Raw genomic sequence first — 22,983 nt, forward strand, 5'->3', positions numbered from 1 at the left:
TCTCTGCTTCCCTTTGTCCCTTAGTCGTGAAGACTCTCTTAGCCTTCCCGAGGAGTGCCACAACCAATTGGTTTACAAAGTGAACAATTTTGACTCTTTGAAGACAAAGAGTCCCTTGTGACTTTGTCTTCCTGTATAGAAGGTCTCTGGGGGCTTAGCTGTAACTCATTTTCACTTCTAAGGAGGATCGACCTTGAAAAAGAAACCCAGGGTCTATGGAATGAGCTTAAAAATTTAAGGAAACATTTGTCAGGTTCACAACTGGATCGTAATTCATCTGGTATTACCCAACCTCTACCGACACTGAGCTTTAGTCATCATTCACAGGTCGTGGTCCTACCAACCTGGCCGTGCAATTTGCCAATAATAAAGTGCCCGTTTAGAAAAGAGTCTGTGTCAGGATTCAGTTCCTTGAAAACAATCTCTGTGATGCATTATCTTAGAGGAAACTATTCACAGAGAATGTGGGCATGAGGTAAGTTGCAAATTTAGAAATATGTTTGGAAACAAGGGAACGGCATTTACATTTCCAAATGATCGTGCACACTTCTGTTTGTTCGTAAAAACAACCACCAAAAACTCTTCAAGTTTAACCAACTGAATTTGACGTATTTGCAAAAATGAGAATCTAAGCAAAACTTGAACTTGACACGCTGCCTCGAAAGAGAAACAGAAACTGGAGATGGTAAACAGTAAAGGAGATGGTGGGACATCTGTACTTTCAGACTTGCAAGATTCTGTTAATGTAGCCTTACAATAACGTAGAATTAGCTCATCTAGTTGTGCTTCCTGTCTGGTCTACCTGGGGAGGTTGACATCAATCTTGCAAGTCTGAAAATGCAAATCTCCTGCTGTCTCCTTTACAGCCTGGGAAGCTAGAGAGGGTCCCTTCTGAGCCTTTTGCTCCTTCCATTGTGCAGCTGTGGGCTACGCCCTCTCTTATCTGACCGTTCCCTAGGCAGCATCTCTTCACCCTATCTTTCAAGGTCTTTCTCACATACTTTTACAACCTTTTTGTGCCACGCTTTGAATTCTGGATTCCACCCCACCCTTCCAGTTCCCTTGGAATTGTCTTTTGTTTATGGGATTCCTGGTCTCGACCCCTGCCCAACTTTGACTATGTTACAGTTGCTGTCTTTAGGTAAAAAGGACTCTTTGCGTCTAAAAGTCCTGCCTGAGTTTGTATATCTCTAGACCATGGCAGTTGCCAAGCTTGGTATCTTGTTGCCTGGTGGCTAACAGTGCTGGCACAGAAAAGCATCCATGCTGAGTTGTGTAACGAAAGAAAAGGATGGTACCAACTAGAAACTGGACAATGGTGGCATTGCCTTGTCATGGATGGTTAGGCTCTCTGTTGGCCTAGAAGAAGTCCTCTTGAAGGGACCAAAGGTAGAAGTAAGATGGGCAGGTGGTATCAGTTGAGCATGGCCAATACTTGGGTCTTGCCAGGGGCTGAGAAGCTGATGGCCAAGGAGGAAATTGAGGACTATGGAACTCTCCAAGACTCCACTAAGTGGGCTACTGTATCTTGGTTCCAGCTCCATTGGTTGGACCAGGATCCAAATCTAAGTGGAGATTGATCAAGGAGACCAGCAGCAGGAGACCTTGGTCTTAAAAAGAGGAAGGTGGCCCTTAAGGCAGGAATTATAGTAATTTAGGAAGCAGCTACATGCATTCCTCTTAATATCCATTCCTGGCCACCCCCAACCAATGGTAGCCAAGCTTGCTTGATGTTTCCCCTACATGGCTATCCTTCTTACCTAGATGTTTCCCCCAATGTTTCACAGATTCTGCCCACCAGAAAAACCTGCTGTCTGAACAAGTTGAGGCCCTTCCCTCTGCTCAAGAGACACCTAACCAACAGATAAGGGCTACATGACCCTGCAGAAAGTTGGGGGGGGGGCTACATGGTTATTCCAGAGAGCTCTGGAGAATGAAGAAGAAACATCTTTGCAAAAACCCAGCCCTGCTGTAAATATGTGGGACTTTTTAAAGGATTAAACAAAGCTAGAAGAGACCTCTTACTTTGGGGGGAGGGGTCTTTGCTTGAGGCTGACATTTGTCCTGCCTTGAATTCTTCTAGCAGCACCCCCCCCGGGTCCCCCAAATTAATGGCAAAAATTCTTTAACATCCTGAGGCACATGTCATTCTGATACATGAAGAAGAAGAAGAAATTAGCTTTAGGGGGTAATATTATGGCACCAATTTTGAACTGTTCATTAAATGGAGATGAAAAAAAAGGTCTCTGAACAAGGTCACTAATATTTTATTTCATTTTATTTAAAGCTATCTTGAGGCAGGGAGATTTGTTATGAATTGGTTTGGAAACAAAGTGCAGGAGCATCAACTCATTCCTGATCTACATTAACTTTCTCCCTCCCTCTCAAAAAAAATAAATAAATAGCCAGGAAAATGGATATCAGACAACCAGTGGCATCTACATTATCTTGCAGACTGTCTGGGTCCATACAAACAAGTCAATTTAAGAATTAGCAGATGCATTTCCGCAACATGCAAAGCTTGGTTAGTGTTAACCGAGTTAACCTTGGTATTTTTGTAGCTTAGCTGGATTAAGCACATGGTGTGAACAGAGCCCCAAGGCTAAATATCAAAGCAGGGTTCCATTCATAAAACCATGTAACCCAACTGGGGCACCTTCAAGATGTCTGGATGGAAATCATATGCAATATTGAGTTCACATCAAAAGCGGACATTTTGTAGGACGTTTGGGATGGGAATAATGGAGAAATGGTTGTCGTTTGAACTAGATGTTATACTGTATATATTTCTGGCGATCTTTTCGCTTCTTCAGCACCCCTTTGTAGTAGCAGCTGCACCATGTTTCTCTGATTATAGGCCAGTATCTTCCCCTCGTCCTCTCCTGGTGTCTGGTGACCCTTTCCACCCAACTCAGCTCATACTTGCTCCCGGTCAAGTAAAATCAATTTGATTGTGAGGGTTTCACAAAATGCTTGCTCTGTAAAACTCTTCCCTAAACGCTGTGCTGGATTATATTCCACCGGATTCCCCTCGTCTATTAATTTCACAATTCTAATTTAATGAACCACCCATCAAGCTACCTTGGCAATAGTCAGACTCTATCACCCATGGTGCTTAATTGCTCGTGGAACCTTCTTGCTAAGGTTCGCCCTCTTGGATATTCAAATCAGGGACTGAAATGAGATGTATCCATCGAACGTGGGCTTATGAACATCTTCACCTTGCCATGGCTGGAAACAGAGCTTGGGTTTTGTTGCTAGCAGGATTGTTGGTTCATCCTGTCGTGCTACCTTGTCTGGTTCCCAAAGGAGAGCTTCAAAATGGATCAGCCATTGAGATCATCTTTTCTTGAGTCCCCAGCAAAAAGCAGAAAATGCTGCTTTTTTCGTCCTAGTTAGCACCGAAGTCACGATGAGAGAGGGGAGGGATTTTCCTAATTCCACAAGCAGCAAAATTCAAATATTCATTCTTTCCAAAACCGAGGTCAATCCTTGATTAAAGAAATCTTAAGGAAATTTTGGTGGATGTAGACCAGTGTTTCTGAACCTTGGTGGCTCGAAGATGTGTGGACTTCAACTCCCAGAATTCTCCAGCCAGCATGGCTGGCTGGGGAATTCTGGGAGTTGAAGTCCACACATCTTTGAGCTGCCAAGGTTGAGAAACACTGATGTAGACTGATTGGAAGAGGGTTGCTTTGCAGAAGACCCAGCCTGTGAGTTTATAAGCTACTGAATAATACAGAAGTGCACCAAATGTCCAAGGGTCTTAAACCAGCATCTCCTTGGCAGCCTCTTATTTATTTCAAAATGAATCTCTTAACATCCTCCCCACCACCCCGCCATGAACTGTCCCCAAAGGGTCTTGGATCTATCAGCTTTTGGAATCCAACTCTTGGTTTTCTGCATCTTCTCAGAACTCAAGATGTTTGCTTGTTTGTTAATTTTGACCCCAGTGTTGTTCAGGAGTTCAAGGGGGTAGGCATGCTGTTCTCACTTCTATTACAGCCCCACCCTGAGAGGTAGGTAGGGCTGAGAGAGAGGGATTGTCACCCAGAGAGCTTCTATTGTTAAGAGAGGTCTAGAACGTGGGTCTCATCACACCTAGTCCTTCACCACGACCCCACACTGGCTTTCTGAGCTAAGAAGGAGAGACTAGCTCTAAGTCCCCTAAGGAGCCTCTATGATCAAGGGGGGCACTAGAACCTGGGTCTCCCCACTCCTACCCCAGCACATTCGCCATTACCCATGCTGGTTCTTGGGCTGAGATAAGGGCACGGACCCAAATTCACTCAGGAGCTTCTGTATTTGAAGGAGACCTAGAACCTGGATCCATCACCTTCCCCATCAGATCACCTTCCTGAGCTCTGACTCCAAATTAATATTTTTTATGAGGCGATGAAGACTTTGGTGGAAAGCTTAGATTGGCAAAAGGCGATGGTACATACTGTAGCTACAAGACCCCCCTTTCTCTTTTTCTCTAGAGTACATAAGTTCGGGAGTGGCATGAATTTCCAACTCCTGGACTTGGTATCTTCCAAACGGAGTTCCTCAAAGTCACGTCATTCTTCCCTGTAAAGAACTGATGGGCAAATAAGGGGCTGGAAAATTGATTTTTTTAAAAAGAGAAGCTGGCCGCCCAGTCTTTCAGAGGGTGCGATGGTGAGATGGCAATATCCATGCCATCTCTTTTTAGGGAATGTTTAAAAGCATCTTATTTATTCTTCCAGTTCAAATGTTTCTCCGTTGACTGTCCAAGGTGGTCATCAGATTCAAAATGTTACCCACCTGCTACTACGTTTAGCCCTTATTTTTGCAAAAACATGTTCAAGATTCTGCTCCGAAAAGTTACTGAATTGCTGACAGACTTCAGCGGTACAATCCTTTGGGGCAGGGGAAGTCATAAAACTGGGATTAAACAGCCAGATGAGAACTAAAATTGAAGTTTTCTAATCCCTATCATATAGCAAAAGGGGGGGGGGATGCTTTTCTCTACCTTGCGAGCTACCAAAAAATAATTTAATTGTTAGAATGGATCAAACAACACCTCATCCATTTGCTTTAAGAGCTGTGCTTCAGTTCGGGGCATAATGTTCCTTTTCAGTTCAACTAGCCAAACTCTTCACTGATTTATATGTTCTTTTTCTATTTTCCGTTGGACTTTGCTCTTTTTTATTACTTTTTCAAACACAAAAACCCAGTGAAATAGCTGGGGGAACAATATATTATTCAAGCCCTAGACTGCAACCCAAGATATTTTTTTTATGATTTTACTGGATTCTCTTTGTTCCGTTTATTTATTTATTTGGCGATATAGGGGAAAAAGGGGGAAAGGATCACAGAAAAGCTACCGATGTACTACACCGCTATATCGCAATGCGTGTTCATTTAATGTTACACAATACAGTCATGAACCAGTGAGTTCATTTCGCAGTAAAGAGAATCAGGTATATAAGGAAGTACATCGAGTCCACGGATCTAATCAGTCCTTCAGATGAGAGTCTTGGGAGGAAAAAGGAGAGCGGGAATCTTCGACCCGTTGTATCGTTGAGGGAGAATGAGTATTTTTCCAGCCTCTTTGCCATCACGAACACACGTTGAATCCCTTTCTGTGGTCCCCAGAAATTTTTAGTTTTCAGACTGTCAGAATATACAGTAATTCAGAAGAAGTGACGCGCCAATGGAAAAGAAGAGCCTTCCGAAGCAAAATTAACACGAGGAAGAAGGACCACATCGTATGGACAAAGGGTGCATTTTGAGCACCACCATTTTTGCAAAAACAAACTCATAGAGATGGCCATTACAACTTATCCTCCTTTTTAACAGTTGACACCCACGTCACGCAATGGCTCTGAAACCGTGTGCCTTCTTTCCTTTTAACGTTGTGCTGAAATTTGTCTTGCGGTTGCTCAGAAGTTTTTTTTCACCTTCCCTTTTTCTGCCTTTGGCAGCCTGGCTGAGGATGCCTTTTCCCTCTTCTATTTTGGTCTTGTTTTATGGTTAGCAGTGACAAATGTAACAGATACATCTGCCCTGTCTGCCGAGCTGTTTCTTTCATAGTGCAGAACAGAAGAGGGATCACCTAGTGGCCTCCTTTTCATCTCTCCTGCTACTGTTATGCACATAAAAGGGTTAATGCATAATCTTTATTCAGTCAATGGCCAGCAGAAAAGAAACAGAGAGGCAGACAAATAGAAATCATCTCAAGCAGGAGAGGAAAATAACGCAATAATATATGATGATACTAAAGTGTATCTCTAAGACCAGAGTAATTCTCAAGAATTTACTATTTTTAACATTAAAACTATCATCTATAAGGCCAGAGCCATTACAAGATGGCTCCTAAAATCAAAAAGATCGATCGCTTCTTGGCCTTGAGGCTAAGACCAAATGTGCGCAAAAGGGTTAAACCTGGATTAATCAGAGTCTTTTGGGGCTCTCCGTGTTAATTACCCACAGCGTTGATTCCGCTGTTGCTGCAAAACGTAAATAGGGAGAGAAATCTTTGGTTAAAATACATTTGATTAAGAGTTTTAAAGAGAATATAAAAACTAACACAAAATGGAGAGAAGGAAGGGAGGGAGGGAGGGAGGGGAGAGATGGATGGTTGGATTGAAGGAAGAAAGGAGGGAGGGAGGGAGAAAAAAGCAAAAAGCAAAAGCACATTGAGAAAGAATAAAAAGAAATAGAAAAAAGAAACTTCCGATTTTCTCTACAGCAAGTACAAGTGTGATTACAAAATGACCCATGATTACCAAAAAAGCTCACTTTTTTCTATTATCCCTTTTTTCCCTAATCATGAAAACCACAAATCATAAGGGCATTTTCCCCCATTTCAGGCAAGAAGTCTCTAAGGGGTGTCCAGTCAACTGGACTGTGGATATGGACTTTTCTGTGATCAAGGAAGTCAACTGAGCCATCTCTGCAAGTTCCCTCACCTTCGCCAACCACTCCTCCATGGCGGATAGCGCCAAATCTTTCCCCTTTCGAGCATATCATAATCTCGCGGCGGTCGTCACAGAGAAACACAAAGTTCCGTGACTTTTCTCTAGCCGCCTGTCCGTTAATCCCCGAAGGAAAACAGAGAGAGCAATAGAGAGAACGCACGTTCTTTCCTGTTGCTCATCTCTCTCCGGCTTTTACTTGCTTTTTCTCCTGTTTTCTCCGTTAACGGATTTGCATGTTTGCTCATGTTTAATAAATAAGCCTCGTGCACTGTATTCCGTGGCCAGCAGAACGGAGCAGCGCGCGTTCTTGCGGTAATCTGGATGTGGGGATCGACTGGGTGGGTACAGCGGGCGAACCCAAATGGAAATGAATCCATTGTCATCTTCCGACGACAAAAGGTGTGCTGGTGCTGGTGCGGTAAAATTATTCTTGTTTTGTCATTTTCTGGTCCCTGCTTTCCAGCCTGAAAAAGGCCCACGGGAGGATTTTGATCCTGCTGGCTTCTCTTGGGATTTAATGAGAACATGGGAAAGCAGCAGGATTCGGGCTGCCGGAGACGTTACAATGACTTCACACGCATCCATTAGATGCCTCGTTGGTAAATAAGCGCAAAGACCCCTCGCTTCGCCCAGGAGAATTTCAACCGAATTCTCTTCTCCTTCAAAAGCAACGTCTTTTCTTCATCTGAGAACTGGGAAGAAGGAGAGGGAGGAGGGCCCCCTACCCAGCACCGATGTCTTTATTCGTTTAATCCTTTTTTGGATTTCTTTAAAAAGGGCTTTCATTGAGCAGAAAATGTGCATGCCTCTGTGGGGGTGGGTTTGTAAGAGAAAATGCACAATTGGGTTTTGATGATGTTGTAGAGTCCTCGGGGGTCCCTGAGCTTGGTTCTTTTCTTGCAAATGTACGTAGCTACACAAGCTATGGAAAGGGTCACACTGCCATACATCAGAAACGTCTCAGAAACCACCCACAGACTATTACAACCACACGGCATCTCCGTAGCACACAGCCAACTAAAGCCCCCCAAAACATCTTAAGCAAACCAAAAGACCCCGTAGCCCAAGAAGAAAAAACAGGAGTCCTCTACAACATACACTGTAAGGACTGCGACAAACACTCTGTAGGACAGACAGGCAGAAGGCGGGCAGAGCACATCCATGAACACCAACCAGCAGTCAGAAGACATGATGAAAACTCCTTAATCTCACAACACTTGGACAGACTCAACCATTGTTTCAACTGGGAAACTGTCAGCATTTTAGACCAAGCTAAATCCAAAAATGCCAGGGAATTCCTGGAAGCCTGGTATTCAGACAAGGCAGCCATCAACAGGCACATAGAGATAAACAGCATCTACCTACTGTTCAAAAGAGACAAAAGACCAGAACATCTCCTCACCAGCAGTCATCGCCCAGATAAGCAGAGGTTATCACCAGGCACACAATCAAGCAGTGAACAATACCCTAATCAAGGAACTACCAGAGGAACAAAACCAAACCCGCACCCCCACCAACACTGGCAGGGCATGCCGTAGTATATAAACAGAGAGCAAACCCCATCCCATTCTAGTACTGAAGATGTTACCTAGCCGGGTAACGAAACGTTTGCAAGAAAAGAACCAAGCTCAGAGAACCCCAAGGACTCCACAGTTCAACCCTGAGCTACTCATATTCACCTCTATTTGATGATATTCCTATTTAAGCACCTTTGCTTTAAAGGTCTAACCCTGAAGCCAGAACTGAGTATGGATTATACTCCTGGATGCTATAGGCAATTCCCCAACCAGGCACCGTCTTGACGCATCGCTGAACGTTCCCATTCAGTTGTAAGCTAACAACTTGGAAGGCGCCAGGTGGGGAATTGGGGTTAACTGATGTTGAGCTGAAATGAAGGAACGCATGAATGCATGAATGCATGGCTTATTATAATCCTAGACCAGCATATCAACTGAAAGGAGCATCTGCAAAAATGTCGAGCTCGTAGCAACATTGCACTCAGATTCAGGGTGCAAAATTCCACAGTCCAGCTGCAGCATTTCAGCCTTGAAAATGGAGTGCTCTGGACCTGTGTGGCTACTGCAGACCCCAGAGGTAACGTCTGAGGAGCAGGCCTGGGCTCAACGTTGCCAGACCCACAATATTGCTGCAGATCACCCGCCAGATGCAATCGCGTAGTTGGAACCATCATAGGCCCACCTGTCAAACAAACGTTACACGCCAGCAAATACAATCCAATTGCAAACAGACCTCAGGACATCCAGTACTGATTGCCCACTGTCTGTTCACATCCAGCAAAGGTTTCTAAGCACCACGAGGATTAGCCGAAGGTGCCTGCAGCTCTCCTATATTGAAAAAGGGAATGCTAATACCTTTCTGTCTGCGAGCTCGACACAATTTTTCTTATCAACATTTAGGCTTATGAGGACAGTAATTGAGAGGAATTACTGTGAGAGTATGCACGCCGTCCATGCCAAACACATTCCAGCCCCTGTGCTGGAGATTTTACGAAGCGGGCGAAAAAATAGTTGCGCAGGGGAGATGTCAAGGCTGGGGGTCCCTTCAGAAAGTCCCTTCTTCCTTCTCAATTTCTGGGAGCGGGAAGGGGTGCTGGGGATCTGGAGAAGCAGCTGGACTTCAACTCCCAGCATTCCCCACCTGGCACGCTTTAAGATGCGTGGACTTCAACTCTCAGCATGGGAGGTGAAGTCCATACATCTTAGCGTTACTGAGGTTGAGAAACACTGTCCTCGAGGGATTATAATGGCATGTTTAAAACCAGAGAGAGATTCATACTGGAACCAGTTAGGCCAGTGTTTCTCAACCTTGGCAACTTGAAGTTCTGTGGACTTCAACTCCCAGAATTCCCCAGCCAGCGTGGCTGGCTGGGGAATTCTGGGAGTTGAAGTCCACTCATCTTAAAGTGGCCAAGTTTGGACAACACTGAATTAGGCCTTCTTTCTCCTTCAGTTAAAACAACCACCATCCCACAAGTTTGCAGAGGGAACCCAAGTCGCTTCATCAAATATAGTCTCACGTAGTGATTTCTTCTCATTTTCTCCATGTCTGTTTTCTATAGCAACTTCAGAAATGTTGTACTTCCCTTCTGTGGATCCAAAATAAGATAACTCTCCATGTCACTCTTCTAATTTATAATCAGGATATCCCTTTTAATTGTTAAAACGTCAGCCAGCACAGTTTGTCTATCCATTACCGTTTCTTTCTCCGTGTCACTCTTGTAGTCAAATATTTTTAAGTCCATTTTCAAATCCACATTTTCTTCCATATCTGTCTTATAGTCTAGCAATTCTTTACAGTCCATTTTCAAATCCCTATTCGAGTCATCCATTATCCAGTAGGATCTTTTCTTCTTCTATAACCTCTGTTAGTTCCAATTTTAAAAATAAGTCCTGAACATATTGTTCCCAAAGAGATTTCAATTCTTCTATAGTAAAACAATGTTCCTCCAATATGTTAGGAAGTATCTTTTCCTTTAATTGCTCTCTGGTTCCCTCTCGTTAATCTTCAAAGCCCAGTCTTATCTTTTGCTTATTTTCAGAGCCAGAACTTTCCCACAATAGGTTTTCTTACAGTTAATTCCAAAATCATCTGCTGTATTTTTATAAATTTTAAGACAGTCCATAAAAACAGCTATTCTTTCAAATCTATCTGGCCCCTTAACTGTCCACAGCCAACATTCTTAACACCCTTTTGCTGTTTTCCAGAAGTTAATTTTTTTTCTTTTTCATCTTGAAACTTACTTAAATCTTCTTTCTCCCAAGATAGAAGGAAATTCTCCCAGTGTACAACAACTGGCCTTTCAGAAGGTTTTTAATTTCCAAGTAAATCGCTAATAAGTAATTTCCAAAGTTAATTAAAAGAGGTAGTAAAAGCAAACCTAGTGTCTCTTTTGAGCAGTGTTTCTCAACCTTGGGAACTTTAGGTTTGGCGGACTTCAACTCCCAGAATTCCCCACGGCTTGGGTTAGATGTTTCCCGCAACTCTCAGAGCACTCAAACCGATTGTGATCTCTTCACAGGGAGCCTTTGTAAGGAGAAAGCAATGCATTTGAGAGCTGTTAGTATGTGTGAGTTGTGAAGTCACTAAAAAAAGGGAGGGGAGAGGCTGGGTGTCCCACCTTCGAGGTAGGCCAGGTCAGGAAATATTAGAAACCTAGAAATATTAGAACACAAGAACTAGTAGAACCCAACTTTATTGATTTAGGCTGTAATAACAGAATCTTAAAAGCCCAACAGTGTTTTCCCTTCCCTTCCTCTTCCACCAAAGAGAATCAAGGTGGGGCAATCTTGAATTTCTTTCTCACCCTTTCTTGTTGTTCTGGGCTAAGCACATGTTTTATTATGGCTGTATATCTCCCCCAAGGTCAACTCTGTGTTCTTCTACACTGGGAGGTTGGAAACTGGATTTTTTCTTTTCTAAATTTGGAAGGCGCCAGAGCAGCCTTTTCTATGGAGTGTGGCTGACCTCCAGGTGCGTTGGACTACCACTCCCAGGTCATGTTCTGGACAGGATGGGGAGGATGGGGTCTGTAGTCCAAAGCCCATCTGGAGCCAGGCTGAAGACAGCCCATATAGGACCAGCAAAGGGATATAAAAGCCCATGGAAAATGACTCCCCCACCCCAGTGACAGGTTTGGCTATCATGAAACTGCTGGATGGCCACGAAAAGGTCATCAGAACATGCTGGAGGCCAAAGTCCAAAGGCTTCACAATGGATTGTGTCATCTACTCCTGGAGAGCTTTGCATAATTAAACTGCAGTCTAACACCAAAGAGGCAGGATTTGTGTCTGTATGCGGCTCGGGGCCAATTTCCTGGGCTGAAATAGTAAGCAGCCAACTTGACTGCCCATAAATTTCCATGAAAGTTCACAAGATGCAGGGAAGGACTCACCCTTCGTGCCCTGCTCACCACCTCTAGAGGCACTGGAAACACCAGCCGGCTGGCTGCAGCTGTTCAAAAAAGAGACGCTGGAATTAACTCTCAGCCATCCGGGCAGCTCTGCACAAAGCTGGCATTTTTTAAAAATGGAGCAAATTAGTTGTAGGAAAATATTACCTGCTTGGCATAGGGTGGGGGAGATCCATTTCAGCATGGGAGGTCAAGCCTCAAACACAAGAAGATAAGGGTGGGATAAAAACACAATCCACATAAGTTTGGGAGCTCTGCAAAGCATCACCCCCCACCCCCCATTTTCTTCTGTTCTTTCTAGTGGCCTTCTCCAGAGGACTTTATTTCAAGAAAGAGAAGACTGGGGTGATAGGAGTATTTTAAGCAGAGCATCTAATGTTTGCATCTGGAGACCTCCATGTCTGAATCACTGAAGTGACCAACAATGGGGTGGTGGGGTTGGCTTCAGAGTAGCAGGACTTTGGAGCAGAATCATCGATCATCGGGATAAAAAGAAGCCACTCAGGGGTGTTGGCAGGGACAGGGTTAAAAAAGTCAAGATGGGGGCCACAACCACGTGGTCAAAGCCCTGACTCCTTCTTACATGGGTCATGATCCACATAAAATAGAAGCAGGGCTTCGGCTGCATAGTTGTAGGCACCACCTTGACCTTCAGGACTTTCTCCTTGTGGACATCTCTGAAGCTATCACAGTCCCCTCCTCCTAGAAATCTATGAATACATGCCAATATCTAGAATGAAGCTTCCCCAGCATCGTACCAACCTTGGCTATTTGGGAAGCTAGGTTGGGTTGACCATGGTTAGCAGATGGATGAAAGAAAACCAGGCAAGACTAGGCATAAAACTTCTAAAAGGTAATTTTTTAAAAAATCCTAAAAGAAGGCAATGGCAACCCACTTCTGTACCATTGACGGGAAAAATTAGTGTCTGTGTCCAAATAGGAGATGAGCTTGACTGGAGGGAAATTTTAGGCCTACACAATGTAGGAACATCTCACTGACCTTGACTGATCCCAAAAAGGCTGAGCAAGGTTGGTCAGTACTGAGATGGTAGATCACAGGAAATCCCAAGACTGTAGGCTAGGAAGTTGGAAAAAAAAAACTCCTTGAAGAAGGCTTCCATGACCTTCCCATGAAAACTGCATGAATACCATCAATAAGTCAAGCTTTTGACCATTACGTTTTTAGATGGTCACATCAACATCTAAACCTACATTCTAGTCCCCATGGAGGTTGGCTGGATGTTCCGGGTGCTGCAGCCACCCCAATATACCCGAAGGCTGCCCAGTTGGGAAAAATTGGCACAATGACTCCCACTTCTTCTCTTTCTCTCTGCAGAGATTCGTGAAGCATTCAAAGTTTTTGATCGAGATGGCAATGGCTTCATCTCCAAGCAAGAGCTTGGCACGGCAATGAGATCTCTTGGCTACATGCCCAATGAAGTGGAGTTGGAAGTCATCATCCAGAGGCTGGATATGGATGGTAAGGTTTTTTGGAGATGATAGGACAGGCTAAGGACCATCCTATTTTTTTCTTTTGATGTTGGTTTCTTCTCATCAACCTTCTTCATCCCCAATATTTCTTCATCCTCTTCATCCCTTGGTTTTGGCTGGTTATGGTGGCTGGGAATGTTGAAAGTTGTAGCCTAACATGTCTAGATGGTAGTGTGAAGAAGTCTCCTTCTCCTTCTCCTTCTCCTTCTCCTTCTCCTTCTCCTTCTCCTTCTCCTTCTCCTTCTCCTTCTCCTTCTCCTTCTCCTTCTCCTTCTCCTTCTCCTTCTCCTTCTCCTTCTCCTTCTCCTTCTCCTCCTTCCTCTTTTTAATGAAACCTGATTTTAACAAATTGGACTATTACAACCTTTATTTTATTTCACTATGGGGTTTACTTTCATTTTTGCTTTGGGCAATTGCTCTGCAAACAACTGGCGTGTAAAAGGTATCTCAATCCACAGAAGGAGGGGAGGCCTGGGAAGCATTTCAGAAGGGACCGTCCCTAGCACAATAATGAATACTAGCTCTGTCTTTATTGTAAAGTTACATGAATGGATTCTTGCAAGTCTGGAAGCATTTCTCCCCTCCTCTCCTTTTACTCTCCAGAAAACTAGGAGGGTCCCTTCTGAAACACTTCCCATGCCTCTTTTCCTTCTGTGGGCTGAGACACCTTTTACATACTGGTTGTCCTGTCTGCAGCTCTTCCTCCTGTCTCCCAAGGTCATTCCTACAAACCATTACAGAAGGCAAGGTTACATTACTTCTTTATTATTGCCAAGAAAACTGTGACACAATAAAAACAGCTGGAGCTTCAATCACACCATTGTGGCCGCCACCTTGACTTTTTTGACCATACCCTGTGGACACCCCTGGTAAACCAGCTGGCCTGGCTGTCTTTGGGTCAGAAGACTTCCTCCCCAATTTTTCGACAATCAGCCTGTTCCCCCAGTGCACTCCTCTGCATAGCTCACAGGATCATCTCCACAGGGGAGCAAAATAGGATTGGTGGCCAAGACAACCCAGATGAAAATCTGGGCATTTCTCTGGATGACACATCCTAACCGTTGACATCACTCCCGTTGCCTTGCATCGCACCACTTCCTGGAACTATTCCTGGTTGTGAAGGGGAGATATCCTGCCCCTGACTGTTTGAAGCCTTGCCACGGAGCGTAAGTAGTTGTGATCTAAGTGTCCTCCAGAGACTTGTGAGTGGTGGGTCATCTGTATAGTTCTGGAATAATAGAAGCTTCTTTTTTTCTTGGAGGGGTGAAAAAGGTAATGTCATCTCCAGTCAAATTCAACTCCTAGTGACTGTATGGACATGTCTGTGCAATTTTCTTGGTAATAATAAAGAAGTAACTTCTCATTGCTTTCCTGTAGCAAGATTTTCTTTCCTGCAAGTTGAATTTAATCTGCAAAGAGGGCTTTTTGTAGGGACTCCCATCCATATACCAACCCAGCCTGATTCTGCTTAGCTTTACTGAGGACAATCAAGAACAACCAGCCCTGCCATCTACCCAAGGTGGATTCCTCAAAGATGCATTGGACTCCTCATAGCTTCACTTCCTTGTAATTTGGAAATTGTTTTCCTTTGCTTTCTTCTGGGATATTTTCAACTTTTCAGTCTAGCCTTCAGCCTTGGATCTTAAAGAAAAGGTCTTATGCCTTGGACTGTAGTGGCGGAGGCAAGGTTGCCGAATCTGGTTACTAGATGAACCCATTGTCTGAATTTGCGCAATATATAGATTTTAAAGATCAACATTCAGCTGAAACCAGAACTTTTCTTGCTGGGATTAATGGATAGTCAATTAGAAAAGAGCCATGGAAGATTATATATGATTACTGCTGTGAGACTATTATCTGCGCAAAAATGGAAAGACTCTGAAATACCCACCATGGAGGAACGGTTGGTGAAAATGACAGAACTAGCAGAGATGGCGAAATTAACTTGTTTGCTTAGAGGAAGATCAATGACTACATTTATCAGTGACTGGAAACCCCTTATGGACTTTTTGCTGAAAAAAGAGAAAAATGAATGTGTGATTTATGGGTTTGAAGATTGGAAAGGGTAGCGTATGGAAAGAAGGAAATTATGATGTAACCTTAGAGAGAAAGAGTAAAATATAAATGCATTTATAACCACTGTCAAAAAGATCGGAAGCCACTTCTTTATACTTTCCTCCCTCCCTCCCTCCCTCCCCCTCCCCCTCCCCCTCCCCCTCCCTTCCTTCCCCTCTCATTCTCCTTCCTTCTGTCCTTCCCTTCCCTTCCCTTCCCTTCCCTTCCCTTCCCTTCCCTTCCCTTCCCTTCCCTTCCCTTCCCTTCCCTTCCCTTCCCTTCCCTTCCCTTCCTTTTTTCCTTTTCCTTTCTTACTTATTCACTATTTTTTTCTTTGTTTCTTTTCTACTATTTGTGTTTCTTCAATACAATTATATTTTAAAAAGGAATACTGAAAAAGAAATAAGCGGGCATGCATCAAATGAACAGGTCGTATGAAAGGGTGGCCTGCAAACTCTGCAACAATAGGCTGAGATGAATTTATTGAGAATCGGACATGATTGAACGGATTGAAAAAAAAAGAGAGGCTGTATTTGATGCCACAGAATCTTCCAGATAGGTCCTACTTCTGGCTGTTACATGTGTAAAAATCCAGAGGCTGGATCCAGACAGCCATAGTTAGCTGGCCAAGAACAGGGCTTAAGTTTGTGATTAGTTTAGAAGTCAGCTTCACTATCACTAAGTTCAGCACACCAACTCTAAGCATGCTTAAATCTGCACCTGGCCCACTCCAAACTGGTGTCCTCTGGCTGTGTGGGCTACAGCTCTCAACCATTGTAGGGATTGTGGCTAAGGATGATGGGGTTTGTTGGCCATACCGAAAACATGCTATAGCTATCCGCAGGCTGTGTGGATCGTGGGTCGCCCATCTGTATAAATCGCACGCTATAGGGAAAGGGCACTGGGGACTCTGTCTTAAGCTGGGCCAAATAAAGGCGGGATATACATCTAATAAGGAAATTAAATAAATAAACTTGACGTTCCCTAACAAACCACTTTTGGGCTTAGTGTGCTGGGTTCCAGTGTCATCTGCAGGGAGAGGTCCAAGAAGGCAAGATGGCAGATGTTGCACATTGAAAAGGGGCAGGGCTTGCATCGCAATGCTACGTCTACCAACCTGCCTTTGTTGACCACCATCACCACCACCATTCCATGCTGCAGGTGTTGATGATGGCTTCCCACATCACACTAAGCCATTCTTCATTATGATTTGTTGTCCAAGCCATGAATAGAGGGGTTCCTACAGCAGGCTGATGATATTCTATCCATCTGGTAGAAATTCCTCCAGTGCCATCCATACCAGTGGGCAGATCATAGTAGGAGGAAAAACTTTCTACTCCTTCTCCTCCTCATTCCCCCACAACATGCTGGATACACTATTGTCTTTCACAAACAAGTTAATCTGCAACCCTATACTTGCTTCATGTCACCTGTGATTGCCCCTCTCATTTCTAGGCGATGGACAAGTGGACTTTGAAGAGTTTGTGACGTTACTTGGTCCCAAACTTTCCACATCAGGCATTCCCGAGAAGTTTCATGGCGCTGACTTTGACACTGTGTTCTGGAAGGTAAGGAAAGACCCCATTCCCGATCCCTCTGGCCCTCTTCTTCATTTCCCTGCAGACGTTTGTACCCAGATGCATTTTTTCCTTTGCATTTCTCCAGGAGGTAGAACACCATTGGTTCCCTTAATTTTGTCATGTTCTTCATCTTTTCCATTTCCATGGCATGGGGAGAGAGAGCAAGCATTGTGAGAGTGGTTTGATGATATCATGCAACCTTCCCCAATCCAGGGAATCACATGTTGGCTCAGAATTCTGAGCCAAAATCCAACTTCATCTGGAGGGTATCAATTTTTGGAAAACTGTTCTGCAGGTTGGTTCAGGTTCAGGTCTTAAAACCCAAGGTCACTTCTTAATAGGTCAACCTCTCTACTTGGGTGGCCATATATTCTACTTTAGAGAGGTCTTTCCAGCTGAAGAGCTGTTCAGCCTAAATCTAAACTGCACTTACACTAAATCTAAACTAGATCTAACACGTAAAATTGCTCTGTGTTCTGAAACATCCTGGTTTCAGCCTTGGTTTTGGCTACAAATTGTGTCCAAGATTCCTAGCCCACCCAAAAGTGCTGATATGCTGACCAGATTCACACCACGTGATACATGGGCTCCCAAGTGTCAGCTCTCTCACAAAATTGCAGTTCCCAGAAATCTGGGAGTGGGCAGTTTTGGCTCAACCAAGAGCCAAATATTCCACCTAATTTTTTATCTACCAAAGACCAAAGGAAAGTATAATGGATAGTCAACACAACTGGAATGGCTTCTGTAAATAGGCGTCCACATGGGAATTTTCTTCAGCAGATCCTGTCTGAGCAGGAGACGTTCTCTGACAACCCTACCCACTCTGATTCTCTGATGCCCAGGCTTGAGAACTGGGGAAGGGTTGTTCCAGTGGTAATGTGCTCTTTTCCCCAGAAGAATGGTATGAAGGATGAAACTAAATTAAATGAAAACATGAGGAGGTTGTTGGGGTAAAATGGAGGACTAAAGATGCTGGGTTCTTGATGTTCTCTGAGCTTGCAATGCCATGAACCCATCCATTCCACCCTGAGGTACATACAGTTCCTGAAGGACTGGAGAGCCAAGATTTGCAGTATAAAAGAGGATATGAGGTTCATCAAGGGAAGAGATCCCAACAGGTTCTTTGCCCAGTGTTTCTGCATGTGTAAATGTACAGTCTCAACATCAAACTCCATACTGGCATCAGAAGCTGTGTAATGACTATTCTTCCTCTGCAGTGCGACATGCAAAAGCTGACGGTTGATGAGCTGAAACGGCTGCTGTATGACACCTTCTGTGAGCACCTCTCCATGAAGGACATTGAAAATATTATCATGACGGAGGAGGAAAGTCACATGGGGAATGCAGAGGAGTGTCCAGTTGACGTGGAAAGTAAGTGAACTTTTTCTTGGGACTCAGATTGTTGGGGGAACCAGAGGTAAATTGGAAGCCAAGGGAGTTGGGCATCAGATTCTTGCTCACCATGCCACCAAACAGCCCAAAAGGAGCTGCGGGTTCTTCAAACCCACAGCAGAAACCTTCTAGCTACTAGATACCTGGAAGGAACCAATCACCTTTCTCTTTCTCCTATATAAATTCCAGGAGTTGCTGCAAGTTATTCTGAGAAATCTTTTGGACTAGTTACAGTTATGGTAAGGATCCAAAGCAGTGCACTTATTGCTACAGGTAGTTCTCACTTAACAACCATAATAGGGACCTGAAAATTGGTCATTAAGTAGGATGGTTGTTAAGCAAGTCATCACATGTCTGGGCCGATTTTATGACCCTTTTTACAATGGTTGTTAAGCGAATCACATGGTCAGTAAGTGAATCCAGCTTCCCCAATGGACTTTTTTGCTGGAATTTGCTTAATGACCATGTGATTTGCTTACTGACCATCATAAAAAGGTTGCAAATTGCAATCATGTGACTGTGGAGGGGTGCGATGGTTTGTGACGGTCATAAGTGCAAGTATGGGTCGTAAAGCACTTTTTCCAAGGCCATTGTAACTTTGAACCATTGTGAAATGAAGCGTCGTTAAGCAAGGACTACCTGTATCTGATGAGAAGCAGTTTCCCAGGTTGAAATTTAGCCCTGGAATTGGAACTCAAACTGTACTGTGAAAACCAAAGATCTGCAAGGCAAATTAAACATGTTCTAGTGGGTTCTCAGTAGGTCATTGGGGTTCTTCATCCTTATCTGCCTGCTGTTGGGCTAAATACAGAGGGAGTGGGTCAAGGAACCTACCCTCAGGTACAGAGGAAGTTGGCTTATAGCAAGCCAACTACTGCTTCACATAGTTCAGGATTGATGACATTGGCTGCAGACCTCCAGACTTCAGATCAAATCCCAGAAACTGAAGGAAGAAGTCTTCCCTAGACAGGGAGAGAATCTTCCTTCTGGGCTTGAGGACCAGGTGTAAGTGTTGCTTTGCAAGCCAAGATAACAAGACTCGGTTGTAGCAGTTAATGAGTTCCCGGGCGGTGTATCCATCAGTGGCAATGGATCCCTGAACATCACAGAAAAGGCAGGTTGTAGATGGAACTGGGAGTGCCACTTGGCCAGGCCTACCTTAGGAGGTTTTCTAGCACAGGACTTCTGAATGGATTTTCCTCCTTAGAACACAAGGAATAGCTTCTATCAAAAGCACTGAGTACCTAGGGCAGAGCTGTAGGACTCAGGACCAATGTGGTAGGAGCTGAGAGGGAGAACAGTGGCTTTGCATCGACCCATCCTGCCATATTGATTGACTGATTATGTGCCATTGAATTGTTTTTGACTCCTAGCAACCATTTAGATAGGTTTTCTCCATGGTGATCTGGCCCTAACTTGGCCCTATAGGTCTTCCAACCGTGCAGTGGTGACATTTTCGCAATCCTCCACTGTGGGGATTTCATGATTCTTCCATCTGCCACCATAGATTAAAACCATTCTCTTCCTACAATGTCTGCAGCGTCTTATGAATCAGTATTAACGCCAGGAAGAAGGGATTAGATTACAGAATTTTGGACACTAAATAAGAAAATTGAAATTCTGTTATATTTATTAAAGTATAATAAAGTATATTATACTTTAAGGTGGGGGTCCCTGTAAGTTGAAGTTCTTTCTGCTAGGTTCCCTGATGAATGGGCCGTGGTCTTGCTTAAAAGATAAGATGAAATGTCTGTTCCTCATTTGCCATGTTTTGAAAAAGCTCCCTTTTCTTTCTCAGATTCTAAAAATACCCTTACATGTAATATACAAGTATATGTATACAATATACGGGAGTGGGCAAAAAAGAACTGAATTGGACTAATCTGAGAAAAATGCTCTGCAGTTGCCATTTTGAAAATGTTTTGCCTGACTTGCAATATGTTTTGCAATATTCCATTTTTTTATACAGATAGTCCTTGACTTACGACCATTCATTTAACAACCGTTCAAAGTTACAATGGTGCTGAAAAAAGTGACTTATGACTGGTCCTCACTCTTATGACTGTCATAGTGTCCCTGCAGTCACGTGGTCAAAATTTGGGTGCTTGGCAACTGGTATAGTGTATATTTACCTATCTAAATGGTTGCTAGGAGTCTATATACAAATAGTGGATATTTACAACAGTTGCAGCATCCCAGGGTCACGTGATTGGCATTTGCAACCTTCCCAAGGGGCTTCCGACAAGCAAAGTCAATGAGGGAAGCCAGATTTGCTTGAATGACCCCGGCAAAAAAGATCGTAAAATTGGGTGCAACTCACTTAACGACCGCATTGCTTAGTGATGGAAGTTCCGGTTGCAATTGTGGTTGTAAGTCGAGGACTACCTGTATGTGTATGTGTGTGTTTGTGTGTGTGTGTGTAGAGAGAGAGAGGTGCTCCTGAAAAATAAAGGTTTAAGGACATGTTATTGGTTCCCATTGTCTGATAGTGAAAAGAAACAGCATCCATGTTTGCATAGCATGAGCCATGTCTCATAGATCCTTTGGGCAAAGAGACTGAAGTGCTTATGGAGTGGGGTGTGCCTTAGTAGATGTTGGTTCAAAGATTCTAATTCACAGTTTAGAGCAGTGTTTTTCAAACTTGGCAACTTTAAGAGGTGTGGACTTCAACTCCCAGAATTCCCTAGCCATGATGGCTGGCTGGGGAATTCTGGGAGTTGAAGTCCACACCTCTTAAAGTTGCCAAGTTTGAAAAACACTGGTTTAGAGAATCGATGTTGGCATTATTACTAAGAGATGCCAACGGTCTCTTCTTCTTTCTCCCCCTCCCGTCTTTCTCTCCCTTTCTCGCTGCCCTCCCTCATAATCTTGCCCCGTGATGACCCTTCTTCCTCTCCACTTCCTCCTCAGCCTGCTCAAATCAACAGATCAGACAGACGTGCGTCCGGAAAAGCCTCATCTGTGCTTTCGCCATCGCATTCATCATCAGCGTCATGCTCATTGCCGCCAACCAGGTGCTGAGAAGTGGGATGAAGTAACTGCTGGAGAAGGAGCGGATGACCGGATTGATGAACAGATGGACTTCCTTTGAAGAAACCAATAGACGTACCTATAAATACCTTTAGCCACAAGGACCCAGGGCTGGGGGAAACTGTAATTCCTCCAGGGCAAAACTGCACACACACACATACACACACACACAAATTCACCTTCCCTTTCTCCTCTCTCTGGGGTTTCCTCCCCACTGGAGATACAGCTGTCTTCTCAACAGATAGCATGGTTTCCCCAGGCTGGTCCCACTCAGCCAAGCTGAGGGGAGTCACTGGGACCCGCATGGTGGAACTTTTAAACTAAACTTTGAAAGCATGTGAAAGTGCATGGAGACCCTCTTCCACCACCCCCTTCCTAATCCGAGTAATGCAATACCGTGTGCTTTTATAATCAGATAGTAGGATCTTACAAAATATATAAAATATTCTATATACAAATATAATATATATATATATATTTATGATAAACCGAATAATCAGTTAAGCAATACATACGCGTCAGGATTTTCTATCCAAGATTCAGGCATTTGCATGACCATCAACACGACAAGGGCTGGACCACAAATCATTCTCTGTTTGTAACCTCCTCCAACCTCCTCTTGGCAGGTTTTCCCCAGCATCTATGCACTTTTTCCCCCTCCATTCCCAATCTGGGGTGGGGTGGGGGCTTACTGGAGCCTGTTGAGGGTCGATCCAGGGTTGTTTGGATGGAAGGCGCCAGAAATGTTGGCTTGCTTGGAGGAGGAGGAGACTGGCACACTTGGGGGTGGCCTGAGTGGAGCCTCTCATCACCACTGCTTGTGGATTTTCCATGGCAGGCCACACGAGGCGTGGAGAAACTCTTCCTCAAGGGGGCAATGGGTTACTGTGTTCCTGAAGATGGCAGAGACTCCACTTCCTATTGTGCTTTCTACCTTCAATGCGCAACATCAGCGTAAGGCAACGTTCCCCAACCTGGAGGTCCTCCAATGATATGGACTTCAACTCAACCGTTGTCATGCTGGCTGAGGAATTCTGAGAGCTTTGAGGTCCACACATCTGGACCTCACAACCAGGTTGAGGAAAGCTGCAGCAATGTATATAAAAGACCATAGGGCACCACTGAAATAATTTGTTTCACCATCCTAAAGCCCAGTGTAGTGTGATCTGGCCAGATTGGGGTGTTTCTTTGGTAGCAGCAACTTTGATGTGATGGAGAATTTGATCCCTACTGTTTTCTGGGCCACCTGTCCTGGTGGTGAAGCATTTCCCATTTTAAACTGACAAATCTATCTATTGTGCCTTATTTCTAATTTGACTTTGTCCAACTTCAAACTTGCAAGCTGTTGGTTCTTGTTCTACCTGTGGCCAGATCAAAAAGACTGTCACAATTCCCATGCTTTCTTGCCATGAATGTATTGTTGTGCCACAATGAATCAATTGTTAAACTGGGAAAAAAAGAAAAAAAAAGCAGACCTTGTTTGTTAAGTCTATCTCTAGCTTTTCTCAAATTCATTTTTTTTTTTTTTTTAAGAACGAGGGCACAAGAAATGGATTCAGGT

General features: G+C 44.0%; 1 protein-coding gene across 1 annotated transcript in view; it reads left to right on the forward strand.

Annotated features, from left to right (window-relative positions):
- Positions 1-21,452, forward strand: part of CABP7 (calcium binding protein 7) — a 47,906-nt gene extending 26,454 nt beyond the window's left edge. Inside the window, exons 2-5 of the mRNA XM_007434787.2 lie at positions 13,211-13,354; positions 16,876-16,988; positions 18,218-18,371; positions 21,303-21,452. Coding sequence (XP_007434849.1) covers positions 13,211-13,354; positions 16,876-16,988; positions 18,218-18,371; positions 21,303-21,430 — 539 coding nt within the window. The 3' untranslated portion in view covers positions 21,431-21,452. The remainder of the gene's footprint in view (positions 1-13,210; positions 13,355-16,875; positions 16,989-18,217; positions 18,372-21,302) is intronic.
- The last annotated feature ends 1,531 nt before the right edge of the window (positions 21,453-22,983 follow it).

This window comes from Python bivittatus, unplaced genomic scaffold (assembly GCF_059951505.1).
Source record: "Python bivittatus isolate LINGU-HERP-01145 unplaced genomic scaffold, Pbiv_v1 ctg000280_np1212, whole genome shotgun sequence".
Taxonomy (NCBI): domain Eukaryota; kingdom Metazoa; phylum Chordata; class Lepidosauria; order Squamata; family Pythonidae; genus Python; species Python bivittatus.